The sequence below is a fragment of the Zalophus californianus genome, chromosome 7 (assembly GCF_009762305.2).
Source record: "Zalophus californianus isolate mZalCal1 chromosome 7, mZalCal1.pri.v2, whole genome shotgun sequence".
NCBI lineage: Eukaryota > Metazoa > Chordata > Mammalia > Carnivora > Otariidae > Zalophus > Zalophus californianus.
In genome coordinates, this window is record NC_045601.1 from 54,549,855 (window position 1) to 54,568,470 (window position 18,616).

An 18,616-nucleotide genomic window follows, 5' to 3' on the forward strand; every position below is an offset into this window, starting at 1 on the left:
CCCTGGTTTCATTCTTGCCCTCTTTCCATTTTCAGTTTGTGGTTGGAGTCATCTTTTCAAAACACATACCTGATCCTGTCACCTGCCTCCTTAAAACCTTTAGTAGCCTTTCATCATCTTTAGGATCCTTCGTGTAGTTTATAATGTTCTCCATGATCTGATCCCTTGCTTCTTCAGTACTATTCTGCCTCAACCCTCTTCATTCCTCTCATTTTCAACTTCTTATGGTTCCTCCTTGTGCCAGTCTTTGTTTTTGTATTCATTCCATGCCGTCTTGCAGTTTCCTCTGTCTGGAATGAGCAGCAGGATCTCCCATCCCTGCTCACAACCCGACATCCACAACACCTATGTTTGGTTCATTCCTCTTTACCTCCTGGCTGTTGCCTTACCATAGACTTCCTGTCCAGGCTTTCCCTAAGCCCCTAGATGAGGTTAAATTCCTTTGCTACTTGCTCTTGTAACATTCTTTACTTTCTCCTTGTACTCATCACATTTGTAATTTTGTTTTTACTATCTTTCTAAGCCTGTTAGCTCTGTGAGAGCAAGAACTCTTATCTCATTCAGTGCTCTATCTTCATTGCCTGGTGTGATGCCTCACACATTGAAATGGAACAGAATTCTAGTATATTTTAATTCTATTTTTGTTCTAGGTGAAGAAATCCCTAATTTTAGAATTGAAAATAGTTGGAAAAATTAGGATTCGGTATAAACAAATATTACAGCTACCTTTTTCAGAACCATAAGTAATCTATACAGCTGTATAAAACATGTATTCCTTACAAGCTGTATAGAAAAAAATCGTGTGTGTGGTACTCACTGAATACTTGATAGTGCTAAATCAAGAATGAGAGAACAAAAGATTCCATGTAGCTGACAGGTTTCCCCAGAGGGGTTTAACCCTTTTCATATTAAAAGAACTTAACCTCAAAGACATTAATGGAAGTGAAATAAGCCAGACACAAAAGGACAAGTATTTCATGATTCCACTTGTGTGAGGTACCTAGAATAGTCCAAAGGCCTGTGGAGGAGAAGAATTGGAGGAGTTACTGATTAATTGGTACAGAATTTGAGCTTGGGATGATGAAAAATTCCAAAGATGGGTAGTGGTGATGGTTGTACAACAGTGTGAATGTATTTAATGTCAATGAAGTATACACTTAAAAATGGCAAATTTTATGCTAGATATATTTTACCATAATTAAAGAAAGTAAACCAATGAGATACACCTAAGAAAATCAGTGAGTGGTACTATCTGGATATGGAAGACAGGATGAGGTCGTTTTACTCTTATTTTTTTTTTCATTTTTACTTATTTATTAGATAAGTTTATCTATAATATAGTCATTCTCAAATCTTAGTGTTACTTCTTAATGCTACTATAGATATTTATCTTATTTACAAATTACTTCAACAGGCTAATTTAGAACAGAAGATTTCAAGTACATTTCAGTGTAGATTCTGTCCTTTTATTAATTATCATTTTTGGCTTTTGGTCACTTAATCTTTGGGATCTGTCATTCATTCAGACACTATTTTGAGCATTTGGAATGTAGCAGTGAACAAAACCAACAAAAATCCCCATCTTAATGGAGCTGACATTTTAATGTTCCTCATTCCTTATTGTGAAGAAGTTTTTATTTCGTGAAAATCATTTGTGGACTTTTCAGCAACTTTGAACCCTACGCATGTAGTACAACACCCCAAAATCAGTAGCTGATACCCATGCTCGTCAGTCCTGCTGTGTCTGTCCTCTTTTTTTATTATCTCTATAGGTTAGTAGGTTAATACGCTCTATAGAATAGAATCCTATTTAATGCCCAACAGACATTTTAAGTTAAAAGTTCTGGACCTACTAGTATAGAATTTACTAGACTAATAGATTACAGTTGACTCAACACAGGTTTGAATTGTGTGGGTCCACTTATATGCTGATTTTTTTTTTTTTACAGTTTAGTACTGAAAATGTATTTTCTTACGATTTTCTTTTTTTTTTTAAGATTTTATTTTTTTATTTGACAGAGAGAGACACAGCGAGAGAGGGAACACAAGCAAGGGGAGTGGGAGAGGGAGAAGCAGGCTTCCCACTGAGCATGGAGCCCAATGTGGGGCTCGATCCCAGGACCCTTGGATCATGACCCGAGCCAAAGGCAGCCGCTTAACAACTGAGCCACCTAGGCGCCCCTCCTTACGATTTTCTTAATAACATATTCTTTATCTTACTTTATTGTAAGACTACAGTATAAAATACATATAACATACAAAATATCTGTTAATTGACTGTTTATGTTATTGGTAAGGCTTCTAGTCAACAGTAGACTGTTAGTAGTTAGGTTTTTGGGGAGTCAAAAGTTATACGTGAAGATTTTGAACTGTGTGGGGGTTAGCACCCCTAATTACCACGTTGTTCAAGGGTCAACTCTGTACTTATTTATTTTAAAAAAATGGTTGACTAATCATGCTGTTTTAATTTCTTAGAGGTGTCCATGTTACATGTATATTTGATTCTGTCATTTCTGATTTTAATGAATCATTTCTTTGCCATTTATTTAATAGAATATGATTTTGGCAAGTCATTTAAACTGCATGTAAACTAGAGGTGATAATACTGCCTGTGAATCAACTAGTGCTTTTTCTTATACACTGTATTAGTTTCCCTTTTCTCTTCTTCCCTAATCCACATTCTGCTTGTTTCTTTATAAAAGAGGAACTTACGTTGAATCCACATTGCTATTCAAAAGCTTGTTTCTAGTATTAGTAAGTATGTTCTGTTCCACACTGGAGCATGCCAGCTACCTCCCACCCCCTGTACCCTGTTGTCCCCAGGACCACCGTCATGTTCTCTTGCCTAGTTTGGGGCCTGTTACTTGATCTTCAGTTAGTTCCTTTATCCAGAATATTTCTCTTTGTATGTATTCCCCAGCCCCGTAATTCTACTTGATTTGCTGACCAAAAGACATAATAATTTTGAATAAACAGCCTGAAAATGATGCATAATTAGCCTCTTAAAAGCACCTCAGAGTAATAAAACAGTTTTACCAGCAAAAGACAGAAGCTTAGAAAAGCAAGAAATGGCTAGAGTATCTCCGGGAAAACATGAATTTTTGCCACTTTCCTCCTTTTATCCACTCATATGTGTTCTTTATAAAATTCTAACCAGTTTTCTTAAATGCTGTCTTATGTTTTCTTTCTGGATATCTTTGGTGGGGGAGAAACAATGATGACCTTCATAACTATGCCAGTTGAGGTTTTGCCTAGCCCATCATTCCCTCCCCGACTTTTCTCTCCAAAGTCCAAGTAGGCCCAGGCTCCATAAAGACAGGATTGAGGGAGTTCCTGAACAGTGGCAGATCACCAATCTACCAGCATCATACCTTAAACTTGTGCCTTATTGCCCTTTAAAGATTTAAATGTGTGGCTCAATAGTCAGTCATCTTTAACTTCTTTCCTTCAATTTCTTGATTAGTAATAACCAGAATCTGTTCTGACTGATTTCCAAACCTTTCTCATTTTTCCATTCCTTCATGCCCATCCCTTCATGTAATATTTCCTTAACAGATTTCCAGTTTATAATCTTACGTTCTTTATATCTACCACTACTAGAATATTCCTCAAATACTGTTTCTCATTGTGCCATCCTTTTATTCGTTGTATTGTAGTGGGTCCCTATTGTTCATCAAATGAAAATTTCTGTTTGATCTTTAAAGTCTTTTCTGTTGCTGCAGTGAAGTATTTTTGTAAGTACTTTTTATGAATTTTTTTTACCTTTATTTTAGCCTCATATGGAAGGGGACAGATTATGTCTTTGTCTTGGTGTTCTTCATTGCGATTAAGTGAATACATAGTAGATTGTCAAAACATGATGGACCAATTGAGAAGTCCTGATTGATAAGATGTATCTTAGGACTGAGTCGATTATTTTCTCAGAACAGTTTAATTAATTCAGGTGAATTATACTGGTTTTTAAGTTGAACTTGATAGAAGTAATAAGTATCCTAAATAGCATGACATCTGATTACATTTGTATTTTTATTTGAAGAAAAGTATTACAGAAAGATTGTATGTAGATTGTGTTGTTTATTCTAGGTACTTATGCTATAAGCCCTACTTAAAGTAATGACCTCATAAGAAATTTAAAACGTCTTAACCTTTAGCCCTTTTTTGCTATAAAAAGCAGTTGACTTTGTGTGGAATACTCAAAATAATGCAAAGAACATGGCTGTTTTTCTTAAAATTCAAAGACCTATTTAGTATATATTTTTTTGAAAAAATAGTAAATATGATTTTATAAATTTTCATTTCAGTTGCTTTTGCCAAGAGTAAGTTATTTGACGTTGGTAACTGACAAAGTGAAAAAGCACTTTCAGAAGGTTATGAGACAAGAAGACATTAGTGAGATATGGTTTGAATATGAAGGCACACCACTGAAATGGTGAGTGAATTTTTCTGCATTATTAAGCATTGAGTATATATGCTAGCTTTATGAAGGTATAGTGCCCTGAGGCAATTTTTAAAAAGTTATATAAAGAAATAAATCACTAGTCTAGCTCATATAATACAGTGAATTTTAAACTATTGTTTAAATATTTTATTGAAGATATTTCTGCCTTCTTTTGGATGCATGAGAGACTGGACAAATTTGTATATATTTTCAACAATAGATTTTTCAGTGGCATAATAATAGTGTATTTGGTTATGGGTTTTTTTTTCCAGACATATTTAAGACTCCCTAATGAATAAGTCACTCTGTGACACTATGCAATTTTGTTTCTATCTCCAAAATTTTTGTAACAGATCTTTATATACACATAATTACCTAAAATGGCATCTTTCAAACTGATTTCCACATTTAGTGCCATATGCACATATTTTATCTAGCCTTGGCTTAGTATTTAAAATATATTGATTTCCTTTTTATGTGAAAAATAATTTTGATATTATATCATTCTCAAGAAACATATTGAAAATAAATCCTAAATGTGGGCTTATCCATGTACAGATGATGTATTTTTGTATTTCCTCTGTTACTGAGAGTTTTGTAAATTGTGCTTCCAAAAATATTTAATGAAACTGGAGAAATTACAGAGAAGAATATAAAAAATGGTTCAAGGTATGCTGGAATGTAGGTGTCGAAATGCTGCTATGTGAATGTAGTTGAATGAAAAAGTCAAGACTTAAATATGAACAATATAAGTAGGTTAGAGGTGGGCTTGCTTTCTAAATCTGGAGTATTAAAATGAAGAGTTTTAAAAGAGGCTCATAAAAAAGGAAGCTAATAGGTGTTTAATAAGTGAGCTGACTTGAATATAAGCATTACTTAGAAATAAGGAGTGAACTCTTGGAACTCACCTCATGTTGATGAATTCCCACAATTGAGTAGATTTTCATAACAGTTTAGAAATACACAAAGTGATATTTTGTATTGATTTTGGAAACAAGGGGACTTTGTATTGAGTTATAGGTCACATCTCCAACCTTTTGAGGCAGTTCTGGGAAAGGATGACAGAGTTCTTTATAGCATTCATTTTTAAATAAAAACAGTATTGACAAGCTTCATGATCACATATATCAGACTTATTATAACTCTTGAATAGTTCTAGACCTCAGGCAGCATAGATAAGTCAATGTTTTCTGTTTCTTTTTATTTCTCAGAAGAATGGGAGGTTTTGGAATGGGAAGGTGGCTTAAAAGAAGTATAAGAGGAGCAAGGATCAGGAGAGTAGAGGGAAAGGAAGGAGGGGGAGAGATTGTGGGTGAGTAGCAATAGGATATATCTATATTCTTGACAGTCTTGTCTGTGTTATAGTTGGATATTGAAATTGTATTGCTCTATGTGTATTATATACACATATTGTTAAGAATTCATGTGACTGACACTAGGCTTTTCCATTTTATCAGTGTAAAGTAGGGCTTCTTAAAGGACTTTATTGACATTTGACCTAGGTAATTCTTTGTTGTGGGAGGGTTACCCTGTACATAGTAGGACTTTTTTTTTTTTTTTTAAAGATTTTATTTATTTATTTGACAGAGAGAGAGAGCGAGAGCAGGAACACAAGCAGGGGCAGAGGGAGAGGGAGAAGCAGGCCTTCCGCCGAGCAGGGAGCCCGATGTGGGGCTCGATCCCAGGACCCTGGGATCATGACCTGAGCTGAAGGCAGACGCTTGACGACTGAGCCACCCAGACCTACATTGTAGGACTTTAAGCAGCAGCCTTGGCCTCTGCCTACTAGAGGTAGTAGCATTCCCTCTAGTCGTGCTTATAAAAAATGCTGCCAGATGTCCTGGGATGGAGGGGTACAAAACCACCCCCAATTGAGAAACTCTGGAAAAGATGGGAAACCTCAATTTAACTTTTATAAGTAAATGAGTGCTCAGTCCTCATTCTAAAGATGCTGTTTTAATCCATCCTGTATGGTGGGTTGTTTTGTATTTGACATGACTTGTATTCTGTAAGTTTGTATTATATATCAGTAAATAATGTTTGGACCTATTTCTCTCTGTTACCACAGAGTAATGATTTTGGCTTAAATATATCATGTTCTTGCTTTGTCAGTATTATCTCTTCTGAGAATCTTTTATTGCAGAGCAAAAAATTAAAATTATTTTTCTTTTTAGAGCTCTTATGTGAAAGTAATTGTATTCACGTATCTTCGCTTTAGGTTTTGGGGTGTTAACTTTTTATGCGTGATGTCACTTTCATAGTTATGTCTTGCTATAAGCTCATTGTGTTTAATGGCTTTGATAAAACTTTTCCTTTGGTACAGTAGTCCCCCTTTATCTGTGGTTTTGCTTTTTGTAGTTTCATTTACCCTCAGTCAGCCACAGTCTGGAAGCAGGTGATCCTTCTCTGACATATTGTCAGAGGGTTGGCAGTAGTAGCCTAACACCGAGTCACAGTGCTTATGTCGTTCACCTCACTTCATCTCATCACATAGGCATTTTGTCATCTCACACTATCACAAGAAGGCACAAGAAGGGTGAGTGTAGTACAGTAAGATATTTTGAGAAAGAGAGACCACATTCACGTAACTTTTTTATCTTTTTGTTATAATTGTTCTATTATAAGTTATTGTTCTTAATCTCTTACTGTGCCTAATTTATAAATGAAACTTTATCATAGGTCTGTATGTATAGGAGACAGTGTAGTATATGTAGACTTTGGTACTATCTGTGGTTTCAGGCATCCTTAGGGCAGTCTTGGAACATATCCCCCTTATATAAGGGGGGACTAATTACCATATTGTTAGGTACTCCATACATTTGAGGAAGGAATAGCTTCCAGAGGCATGAATATAATCCAGGACCTCTGGGCTAAGTCTTAATCTTTCCTCTTTTTGCTTCCAACTATAGCAGTTTTCTCCTACGTTAAAGAAGTCCTCTTCCTGTGTTAAAGGAGTCATAGACTATCAGTAGCCATACGGCATTGAGCAGTGGACTTCATATGATAGGATAATCATTGTAGGGAAGCAGCTACCACTGAAGTTTTATAGGACTTGGACTTTCAAGACCATGCAGGTGTCTTAAAGAGTAGAGGAGCATTTATTTGAGTAGGGTGATAACATCTTTCTTATACTTGATTCTTTGGAGTTTTAAATAAATTCAAGTGAGAAAGGAAATCAAACACCAGTTTAGATAATTCATAAAAGAAGGTAGAAAGAGCATAAATTGATACTACTTCTTACTCTGTAACTCCTGCTGTTCGTATTTATTATTATAATTGTTTAAATATCTGCATGAGATACTTGAGCATGGGCTTTTGTACTTTAAGCAGTAGTACATAAGAGGTGCTAAGTAAATGTTCAGTGGGTGAATGAATCTAAATTAATTCCTTCTTTCATTGAGAAAATGAGGCCAAATTAAATAAAATAACTTGTTCAAATGAGTGAGTAGGACCAGATTTTGAGTCTCAGCTCAGGGCTCTTTCCACCATATCTGCTGATATTCTATTTGTTAGTTGTTGTTTTCTTCAATTCTGTAGGTTCTCTAAATTGCTTATGTTATTTATCCATATTAGAATAGGAAGATATTTAAGAACAGTGGTATACACATAATGAATACTAAATATATTATTGATTTGTAGAGAGAATCTGAGGAGGCTTTATTTGATTACCATTTTATCCTCTACAGTCCTTCGTGTCCTTAAGTTTTAAAAATTGCTTGGCAAAAAGGGCTGATCTAACTCAAATGCAAGGATTTTTCTTTTTTTTTTTTTTTTTGTTAAGAGTGATTTGAGTTGATTAGTCAGCAGAGGGTGCTCTAACATTGCATTTTAAAAGGTGAAGGTTCTTTTTACTGTAAATCAAGTGTTTAAAGTTTGTATTTGTTACTTTTATATTAGAATTATTTTGAGAGAACAGTTCCTGGTTCTTCTAAAGAACACTTTGTTTGTATACCCTAATATTGATTAGATCTTAGGCCTTCAGTATAAATTTTAGAAAAAGCTTTTCTTTTTGTCAATTATAAAAGCAAGTGTCTCTAATAGAATGTTGTTATTTTGTGTAAACTGACTTATTTTCAGGACTGGTTGTTGAAAGTAGGAAGTTGAAACTACCTTTTGAATTAAAAAAAAAAACAGCAAGCACTGATGTTGATCTTAAACATAGACATAACAGCATGACCCAGGATTTAATACTGTATCTATCTGGTTTCAAAATTAAATTTCAGGGCGCCTGGGTGGCTCAGTTGGTTAAGCGACTGCCTTCGCTTCAGGTCATGATCCCAGAGTCCTGGGATTGAGTCCCACACCGGGCTCCTGGCTCAGCTGGGAGCCTGCTTCTCCCTCTGACCCTCTCCCCTCTCATGCTGTTTCTCTCTCTCTCTCTCAAATAACTAACTAAATAAATAAATAAAATCTTAATAAATTTTAATGAAATAACCTCTTAATTATAAATACTGTGCAGGCTCTTTTCTCTTACAGATTCTTTTTTTTCTAAGGTGAATTTCTAAAATTTTATAAATTCTGTAAACTTGAATTTTGCAACGTGATTTACTTAGCATTTGAGACAGGTAGTATCCCCTTGGCTGTTTTTGTACTTTTTCATGCCTAAGAATAGGGTTAGAAAGCTGTGAAACAGTACTAATTTACAGTTGTTTGTGTTAGTTCCATAGGTAAAGCAAGGCAAAATTGATTGTAAACCTTAAATTACTTTGGTGTACATTGAGTTGCACCCCCTCCGCCCCTTTTTTTTTAACATGGGGCTTGAACTTGTAACCCTGAGATCAAAACCTGAGCTGAGATCAAGAGTCCAGTGCTTAACTGACTGAGCTACCCAGGTGCCCTAGTTTGTACCCTTTTTCACTCAATGAAATATAATCCTGTTTCCAGTGAATCACTAGTAGACTTATGAATAGGATGCATGTATTTCAGTGAAATGGAGTAGGACGTTTGTCTCTCTAGTGTATGGGGAAGCTTTCTTTCAATGCTGATGTTAGAATACTGTTTGCTGTCTGACTGCAGATGTTTAGACTACTGAGAGCACCCTTGGCTGACTTAGGAACATATCCGTTATTGCTATACGTGGCCAGTATGTGTGTATGTATTTTAGCAGTAATGAAAGGGTGAAGAAGAAACACCTTATGCAAAGAAAAATGAAAATATTACTCATTTTGAGAATTGAATTTAGAAAAGACTAGAGCAATGTAAGGAAGAGAAAGAAAATGAGTAAAGTGTGAAAATAGACCTAACACTATTCTGGTACAGTTAATTTTTATCGGGCAGTGTAGATTGAACCTTTACTAGTTGGGCCCTCTTCTGGGATTTATTCCAGGTTCATATCCTCACCACTTCCTTTTCTATTAAATTTAGGTTAGATTGGCTGGAGTAGCAACATAACAGATAAATGGTTACATTATGATTTACTTACAGTTATGGCTTATGTGGTTTCTGTGTTGTGGGTTAGGAGCCTCCTGACAAAACTATGTAGAATATCTGTTTAGAGGAGTTATACAAATTAGTACTTTTGAAACCCTTGATGTAAATTAGATTATAGTGTAAGAGAAATTCAGTCCCTTTAATTCTTGCCAGTTCTGTTTTCTGTTACAGATTTTCTTGCATATTAATAGACTCATCAGAAATAAGCAGTCTTGGAACCAGTTAATTCAGATAGTATATTTGTTTGGAGTTAGTATCCTTGCATCAAAATCATTCAGACATAAACATCTGCATTGAGCCACATATAAGCTATACATGTAGACTTTGATAATAGGAAGTAAATAGCTCTCTCTGCTGCAGTTTTATTTTTAAAGATTATTACAGGGTAATTATTAGTTATATTTAGCATGCTTTTATGTTGATACTTTACATACATTTATAATTAAAGGTAAGTATTAGCAACCATAATATTTAAATTTCATCCTAATCTTTAGTATATTGGGAAAAAGAGTCATCATTTACCATCTGAGACCAGTGAACTTTAAAAATATATATATGTAAGTTATTTTATAAATAACTTAGAGAAAAATAAAAGAATGTATGACAACTTTATTAGAAATTTTAAAAAGCATTTAGATACAGCAAATTCAGATTTATGCTCCATATTTTCCTGGTCTTGAGGGTATAGACACCAGAAATGGGCCATGTCTTCCGAATGCAACTAACTACTCATTAGTTGTCATACATTCAAATAGACCTCTATGAGGTTCTAGCTTATTGTGACTTTTGGCGCTTCTTGTGCTTAACAGCAATGGTTAAAGAAATTTTTAAACCTTTGACAGATCATGATTTTGTTGTAAAATACTTGTTTCCATTAGTAAACACCAATTAGAATGATCAGTCAATACTTGTTCATTTCTACATCATATAATTCCTTCTAGTTGTCTTTGGTGCAAATCTGCCTTTAGCTCTTGCTCACTTACTCTCAGGTAAATTGCGGTGCACAAATGGCAATAAAAGTTGAAAAAATACTATCACACATCTTTTTAACAAAATGGTTTGGTTCTTGTCATAAAATATTGTATGATGAAATTCTTGCCGTTGAATGACTAAGTGGATTAAGAATGCCATGTTTTTAGAAATATATTGTTCATTCATTAGTTTTTGAATTCTGTAAAATTCACCTAGAATATCATCTAATGACTCATAGTCTGAGATTTCACTTAAATGATCAATTTTGCCACTGTCATTAAAGTCCAAAGTACTGCTGTCTCTGTAAAAACCTTCTGATTTATGTAATAATTGTGTAACATTTTCCTTTGTCAATTTTCCTCTCTTTCCCATTATGCATGGAAAATTAGACTTTTTGAATTTTCAGCTGTATTAATGATAGATAAAAGCAGACTCCAAAGATGGGGTGTGCATCCTTATTTTATACTTCCTTGAAATATGATATAATATTCTAGGTGAAACAATGAGAAAATGGAAGGATGGATTATTGTATCATCCTTCTAGGCATGCCATTATTCTTCCAAATTGTTACTATTTTAGTCTTTTTTTTTTTTAAGCACAGTTGAGAATAATTGATAAATAATGATGAAATAACTCCTAGAATGATGAAGTAGAATTCCTGGAATAGAATGAGGACTAACAAAGGTCTGTTTTGTAAAAATACAAGGCATTATTTAGAGCTTGTACAATTTTAAGAAGTTCAGAGGGAAGGATCAGAATTGGATAGAATCTCTAACTTTTCTGTAATGCAGTATTTTGTTCCTCAAATTATTTTTATTTTAGTTTTTGACAGACCAGGGTTTTTTTCTGGGTCTGAAATGTTTCTGAAGGAAACATTCTATTATTTAGATAGTCCAAAATTTCCTTCAGTATTCATATTTGGTTATGAAAGATTCGTGTTAGATGCTGACTTTCGAATAGAGAGGTTTAAGGGTTATTAAGAGATACAACACATATACGACTAAAATTACCCACTTTTATTTTAGTAGCAGGGCATTCATTCTAAATTGTTTCTAAATAACATGATCTGTAGTGATTGATGACTTTTCACCAATTGTATTATGTAGATGTAAACAAACATAACTAACATTAGTCAGTATTTGAATCTTTGTTAGGTAGTGTTTTGGGTCATTCATTTTGAGGGGAATTAGATGTATTTCCAAATTTTTCAGCTTCTAAATCTAGGAATAACTCACTAACATATAAAGAACAGGACTGTACATGACAGCAAGTAGTCCTCTTTTTGCCTTTGTTGGAAGTATTGTTTAATTCTCTTTCATTATTGAAGCCACTTTAGATTCTTTAAAAGGATGATTTAAAAAATAAGATTTGTTTGTTGAAATCTGCAAGGTTTGTATTATTGCTAAATAATTTGCTTCACTGTAAGTAATGGTTATATTTGGAAATTAGGAAGTCCAAAATTTGTTTTTGTAAAAAGCTTTAGTCTGAGGTTGCAGAAAAATATTCAGTGTCTTTGGAAAATGTCGACATGTTATATGGAAAAAGCAGGTTATAGTGTTTTGTAAAGGATAAGCCTAATCTATATTTACATATGTATGCACATGTATAAAGACTCACTTTCTATAGCGTTAATAGTAAAAACCACAAAATAGATGATTGCATGCTTTTTAAAGGTGCTTTTCTTAGTTCTTAAAATTTTCTAATATTTTAAGTTTTAAAAATAAAAAAATATATTTAAATAAGCTTTAATAAACTGTCCAATGTGAATACTGGGATGATAATCAGATACTGCAGTACTGTGATATAACAGTGGTCATGGCTGATAAAAGATGCTTTAGCACAATCCCATTATGTATTTTGAGGCTTCAGTGAATGAAATGCTTAGAAGAAAACTGATACCTGGAAACTATACCATATTAGCTTGGGCAAGTAACTGTGTAAAGTGTTATCATTCTGTGAGTTGTGGTTAAAGCCCCCTGATATTTGATGTTACAGTATGTGCTGAAATTTATTTTGGAGTTGTAGTTATAACTTTAAAATAATCTTTCTTAAAACGTACTCTTTCATTTTTAGGCATTATCCAATTGGTTTGCTGTTTGATCTTCTTGCATCAAGTTCAGCTCTTCCTTGGAACATCACAGTACATTTTAAGGTATAGTTTAAATAGCATTTCCCATTTCTCCCATTTGTGGTATTTAGCAAGTAGGCTTAGACTAGAATTTTTTTTTTTAAGTGAAGTTGTTTATTGCTTCTCCCATGACATTTTTTAGTGGCTAAGCTGCCACTAGTGTTCATCCATATATCTTTCTATTTATTGCTAACTCTTGGCAGAGCCATTTAAACATTTAATGTATGAATGCCTATTTGTTGGAGCTGAATACACTGTTTAAAATTTGTAATATTTTGGAATATTTATATTCATTAAAAAAATCTCAAATAGGAAGAACAAAATCCTGAGTTTAGATGTGGGCATGGGAGTAGAGGGGGCTACAACTTAATGCTGTTGAGTACCTCTAGGTTATTTTGATTGAATTGTGAGAAGTGTTTGGAGACAGAACTCCACAAAGACTTGATCTGAGTGTGTTTTGAGAAGTTTTAATTCCTGTAGTTTTTAAGACCATTCCAGATTTATTGTAACTTAATTTTGTCTTAATATTTTATAAAGTGGTCTTTCCCCTTAACCACCTTGATTCTTCAACCCCTGCTCCCCAAGCAATTCACAAATACCATTGAAGGATTGTAATACTTCTTTTAGTTGATCACTAGGCAGTAATTCTCAAACGGCGTTGGACTGTGCGAGGGGAAGCATGTTAGGAGTTTGAAAAGTCATTTTAGGTATCTAATTTGCTTTCCTGTAAGGGGCACTCATTCAGAGTCATTGCCCAAAGGCTGCTCACCCATTCTTCCTAAGATGCTTTCCTTTCCATTTTACTAAAATTGAGTGTATGGGTCATTGGCATTTATTTTCCTCTCATTTGCACTAATATGCTTTGCACAGTACTAGTTACCACAGAACCAGAGTGAGGATATGGTTCTGATATGCATGACTTTAAGTTACCATGATACCATGCAAAGCAAAGACTGCCTGTATATATAATAATTTAAGTTTAGAATGGTATAAAGATAAAACTACTCCAAGCATAATGAACGTAGAGGTTCTGTATTGCCTAGCACATTAGTCTTCCCCATTATGTTGAAAAATAATTCCCATAATTAGATTATTTGTGTGCGAGGGATGCACTCAAAGACTTTGGAATCTAGGTTAAAATATATCATAGCTACCCATTTATGTATTCATTCAACAAATACCAGAAGCCTGCTGTGTGCCAGCCAGGCACTATTCTAGATGCTTGGGATACATGAGTGAATGACACAAAGACACTCAAACACTGAGACACTTTACAGTACCTACCTGGCACTACATACCAAGCCCTCTGTAATTACTGACTGAGTGAGTCAGTGCAATGTAATAATGGTAGGAAAGGCTTAGAATTATTTTGATTGTTTTAGGGTAGTGGTTCTCAAAGCAGTCTGTGGACCCATAGGTGTACCCAAAGCTCTTGGAAAGAATCCATGAGGTCAAATCTGTTTCCATAATAATATTAAGATGCTATTTGCCCTTTCCTCTGTGTTTACATTTGTACTGATCTGCAAAAGAGATGATGGGTAAAACTGCGGGCACCACAGCACAAAGCAGGGCAGTGTACCACACTTTGCAGGTAGTTACTGTATTCTTCACTGCCACACACTTGCAGTAGAAAGAATATCAGTTTCACTTAAGACTGTTCTGGATGAAGCAGTACAAATTATCGATTATTATTAATCCTAACTCTTAAGTACATGTTTTTTTAATCTGTGTGTTGAAATGGAGAGTACATACAAAGCACTTCTGTATGTCAAATATGATGGTGGTTTTAAGGAAAAGCACTTATGCCCTTGTTTGAGAGCAAGCTCAACAAGCCACTTTTTTCATAAAACACCATTTTTTTATTTGAAAGAATGATAAAGTGTGGTTATCAGACTTAGATATTTGTAAGACAGTTTCTTAAAATAAATGAAGTGAATCTCTCACGTAAGGACAACAGTATTTGTTGCCAGTTGATAAAATGTGAACTTCTAAACAAAAATTAGAATTTTGGAAGACATATCTGCTACCATGACCTTGACAGCTTTATTATTCTTAAAACAGTTTTCTGTTGAGATTTTTTGTCATTTTAACAGATCTAATTTTTAAGAAATTTTATGTAATGAAATATGTCAATGTTTAAAGAAGATCTGCATTCATTCAGTAAACAAATATTTTCCAAATGGTCAATGCATGATGTTACAAAATAATGCATGTGAAAAAGAACTATTCAAAATGCAAGGTCAAATTAGGGATTTTTATGTAACAGAGATCAAAATGTTTGTTGATAAGCTTTCAGATTCTACATTAATGTTACAAACTATACTTACTGAATCTCGTGTAGTATCAAAAAGGATTATCCACAAATCCGAAGTCTGTTAAAATGCTACTCCTTTTTCCAGCACATATTTTTATAAGCCTGTATATTTTATAATTTTATATTTTATATTATATTTTATATTTTATAATTTATATATTTATATTTTATAAGCCCCATGACTTCTTATGTAAGTCAACCAAAACAACATTATAGAGCATTGAATGTAGAAGCAAATAATTAATCTGTTTTCTACAAAGCCAAACATTAAAGATATTTGCAAAACTGTAAAACGGTGTCAGTATTCTCCCTAAGGTTTTATTGTTGTTCTAGAAAATAGTTATTTTTCACAGAAAATATTATTTTTGTGTTACATGTAATGGGTATATTCTTGGTATTTTTAAATGAATCACTCTTTGAGGTCTTTGGTAGGTCACCATTTTCTTCCCAGATGGGAAGTTTATTAGAGAAATCAAATAGAAAGCAGAATCTTAGAGCTAATAAGGATATTATAGAGGGGGTGTTAAATTTGCTCAAGCCACCAGTGTATTTCTATCAGCTGTTCTTACACTTTCTGCCCCTGGCCCATAATGGAAAATTATTGCCCAGATTTCTTTCTGTATACTAAGTTCCCTTTATTTAGGGTTATAAGACTTAGCTTTCCTCAAAGGTTATCCCCAAGTGTTTAATTGATGGCTTATACTGATTAATTTAGGCCCATTTCTGTTGTACTACTTTATGACTTTTGATTGATTATAATGAAACTGAGTAAGACATTTGCACTGGGAAAAGCAAATGCTTTTAGAGTGAGGAAGCAGGGTTTTGTTTTGTCTTTAGTTTCTAGATAATAGTTTATCAGCAGATTGAGTTTATCAAGTAACGACTTTATGTCAGTTGATGTGTCAGTATGTATTTTATCTTTTATGATATTGAGTATGTCAGATGATATCTGTATTTTAACCAGACAGCTTGGAATTTATTTGTTTTACAGTTGCTTTCAAAGGTATTGGTTGATTTGATTAGGTTTTATGCAATAATAAACTCTCCAAGAGACCCCTCTCTGCTTCTACCACGCACACACATTTGATCATTTTATGGTTCAGACTGAATTCTTGGGGAAGAATACCTGTTAAATAGCTTTCAGATATTTTCTCGAATTTTTAACAGACTTTGCTGCTTATCATTTGAATAGATATATAATGTTTATAGTAAATGAATTTTAATGTCTCAAGCGGTGTTCTTCAACTTTAATGTGCATACAGATTACCTTTGTGTCTTGTTAAGGTACAGATTTTGACTCTGATTCCGTAGGTTTGAGCTGAGGGCAGAGGTTCTGTATTTTTATTTTTTAAATTTATTTTTATTTTTTTCCATTGGTTTTTTAGACTTTATTGCGCAAGTTCATCATATATTCACAGTTTGGCATAGATGTCGACAATGAGCATGTTTTATATCAGCTGCCATAGTGATTGCCATTCCTATAAGAGTAAAAGTATTTAGTTGACAAACAACCCTCCATGGAGGAAATATTAAATGATCGCCAGCCATACTCTGAGCCTTGTGTTTTATTTTCTTATTTACAGTAGGAGGCCTGACAGGACTTAACTTCTAGCTAATTGATCCTTGGACTTTGTTTCCATGATGCATATTATGTAGTAGCATAATTTCATTATATCTTATTGATAGAAGCATTATTTACCAGTATAGGAGAATTTGTTCACCGGCTCCCATTTTTTTCAGGCTATACATTTAACTCAACCTGAGCAAAAATTCATTTCACAAACACAAAGGTGTTAACATACTTTCTTCCCGTCACACTTTCTTGACTTTTCAAGAATGCCACCAGCTGATTCTGATTATGCAGATGTGTATACAACATGAAATACCATCTCATCCACCATAGGTTCATCCATTTCACTAATAGCAGTAATATTATTTTCATAATTTGAGAGGAATTTGCACCTAAGCCACAAATAACAATAGTAGAATTAACAACTACTTGTCTCAAATGACTACATGGATGCCCCCCCATATCAGACATTTGAAGAATCTTCTTATATAAATGTAAAATAAGAAGGGAAGGAATCAAACCTACTCCAGCTGGTGCCAAGCCAGTATCAACTACTATGTCTTTCTCAATTAGTGAGGTATTAGTAAAAATTATATAACTTTGTCAAAGTGAAGTTATAGGTCCAAACACTTTATATCTTGGTGACATATCCATTCCAGCTAGGTTTCCAAGATGCAACATCACCTATTGTGGAAGAACTTTTACACTCCATGATCATACAGTAATGATTGTTCATTAGCTCCTTAGTGATTTACATTATTTCATTAATGTTAACAGCTCACCTAACACACAAGTACAAGAGATATACAAGAGGTAGAAACAGGTTGAACTATTCTACTAGCCACTACCTAATCTTGTTTTACCATCACTACAATTTCATTATATAATAGATGAAATTAATAATCCTTCCCTCACTGTAAAGACTGTGGGTCATCAGTGATCCTGAAGCTATGAATATATAAATATTTATGATTTTCATCATGATAAGTGTACTCTTTAATACCTGTCCTCTATATTTTCCCCATCCCCCCAGCCTTCTCAGCTCTGGTAACCATCTGTTTGTACTCTGTAGCTAACAGTCTGTTTCTTGGTTTGTCTCTTTCTTTTCCTTTGCTTGTTTGGTTTCTTAAATTCCACATATCAGTGAAATCATATGGTATTTGTTTTTCTCTGGCTTACTTTGCTTAGTGTTATACTCTCTAGCTCTATCCATGTTGTTGCCAGTGGCAAGATTTCATTCTTTTTTATGGTTAAATAATATTTCATTATATATATATGTATGTATATATATATATGTAATTTTTTCTTTATCCATTCATCTATCGATGGACACATGGGCTGCTTTCATAGTTTGGCTGTTGAGATTCTATATTTTTAACAAGTTCACAGGTAATGCAATGTTATTGGTTCAGCAGGCCACATGTTAAATAATAAAGAGTTTGGAAAACAGTGCAGATTTAAAAGTTAATATTGTGTAAAGAACCAAAAGGTTGAAAGGATGATTCAGAAAATAATGTTTTTAGAAATTTTTATATTATTTTTGAAATTCTGAGAGAGAAACATTACATAATTGTAAAGTGTTTACTGCTTTAAAACGTAGGTTTGGATATTTACTTTGCTTTGTCCATTTACCAAAACAAGTGAAAATGGTAACTTCTTCAGTCTTTTCTAATTAGCTTCAAGAACATTTATGATCCCTAAACTTCATTAGTTTACTGAGAAAATTATCAAGGGGATGATTCAGAAAAGTTTTTCACTTTTTTA

At 33.8% G+C, this 18,616-nt stretch overlaps 1 protein-coding gene across 3 annotated transcripts in view; it reads left to right on the forward strand.

Annotated features, from left to right (window-relative positions):
• ATG5 (autophagy related 5) overlaps nucleotides 1–18,616 on the forward strand; it is a 122,553-nt gene that overhangs the window by 12,762 nt on the left and 91,175 nt on the right. For 2 of the 3 annotated variants that reach the window (XM_027603294.1, XM_027603296.1), the window contains exons 3-4: nucleotides 4,302–4,429; nucleotides 12,914–12,992. In XM_027603294.1, the coding sequence (XP_027459095.1) occupies nucleotides 4,302–4,429; nucleotides 12,914–12,992 (207 nt within the window). The remainder of the gene's footprint in view (nucleotides 1–4,301; nucleotides 4,430–12,913; nucleotides 12,993–18,616) is intronic. The other variant, XM_027603295.1, reaches the window with a different exon arrangement.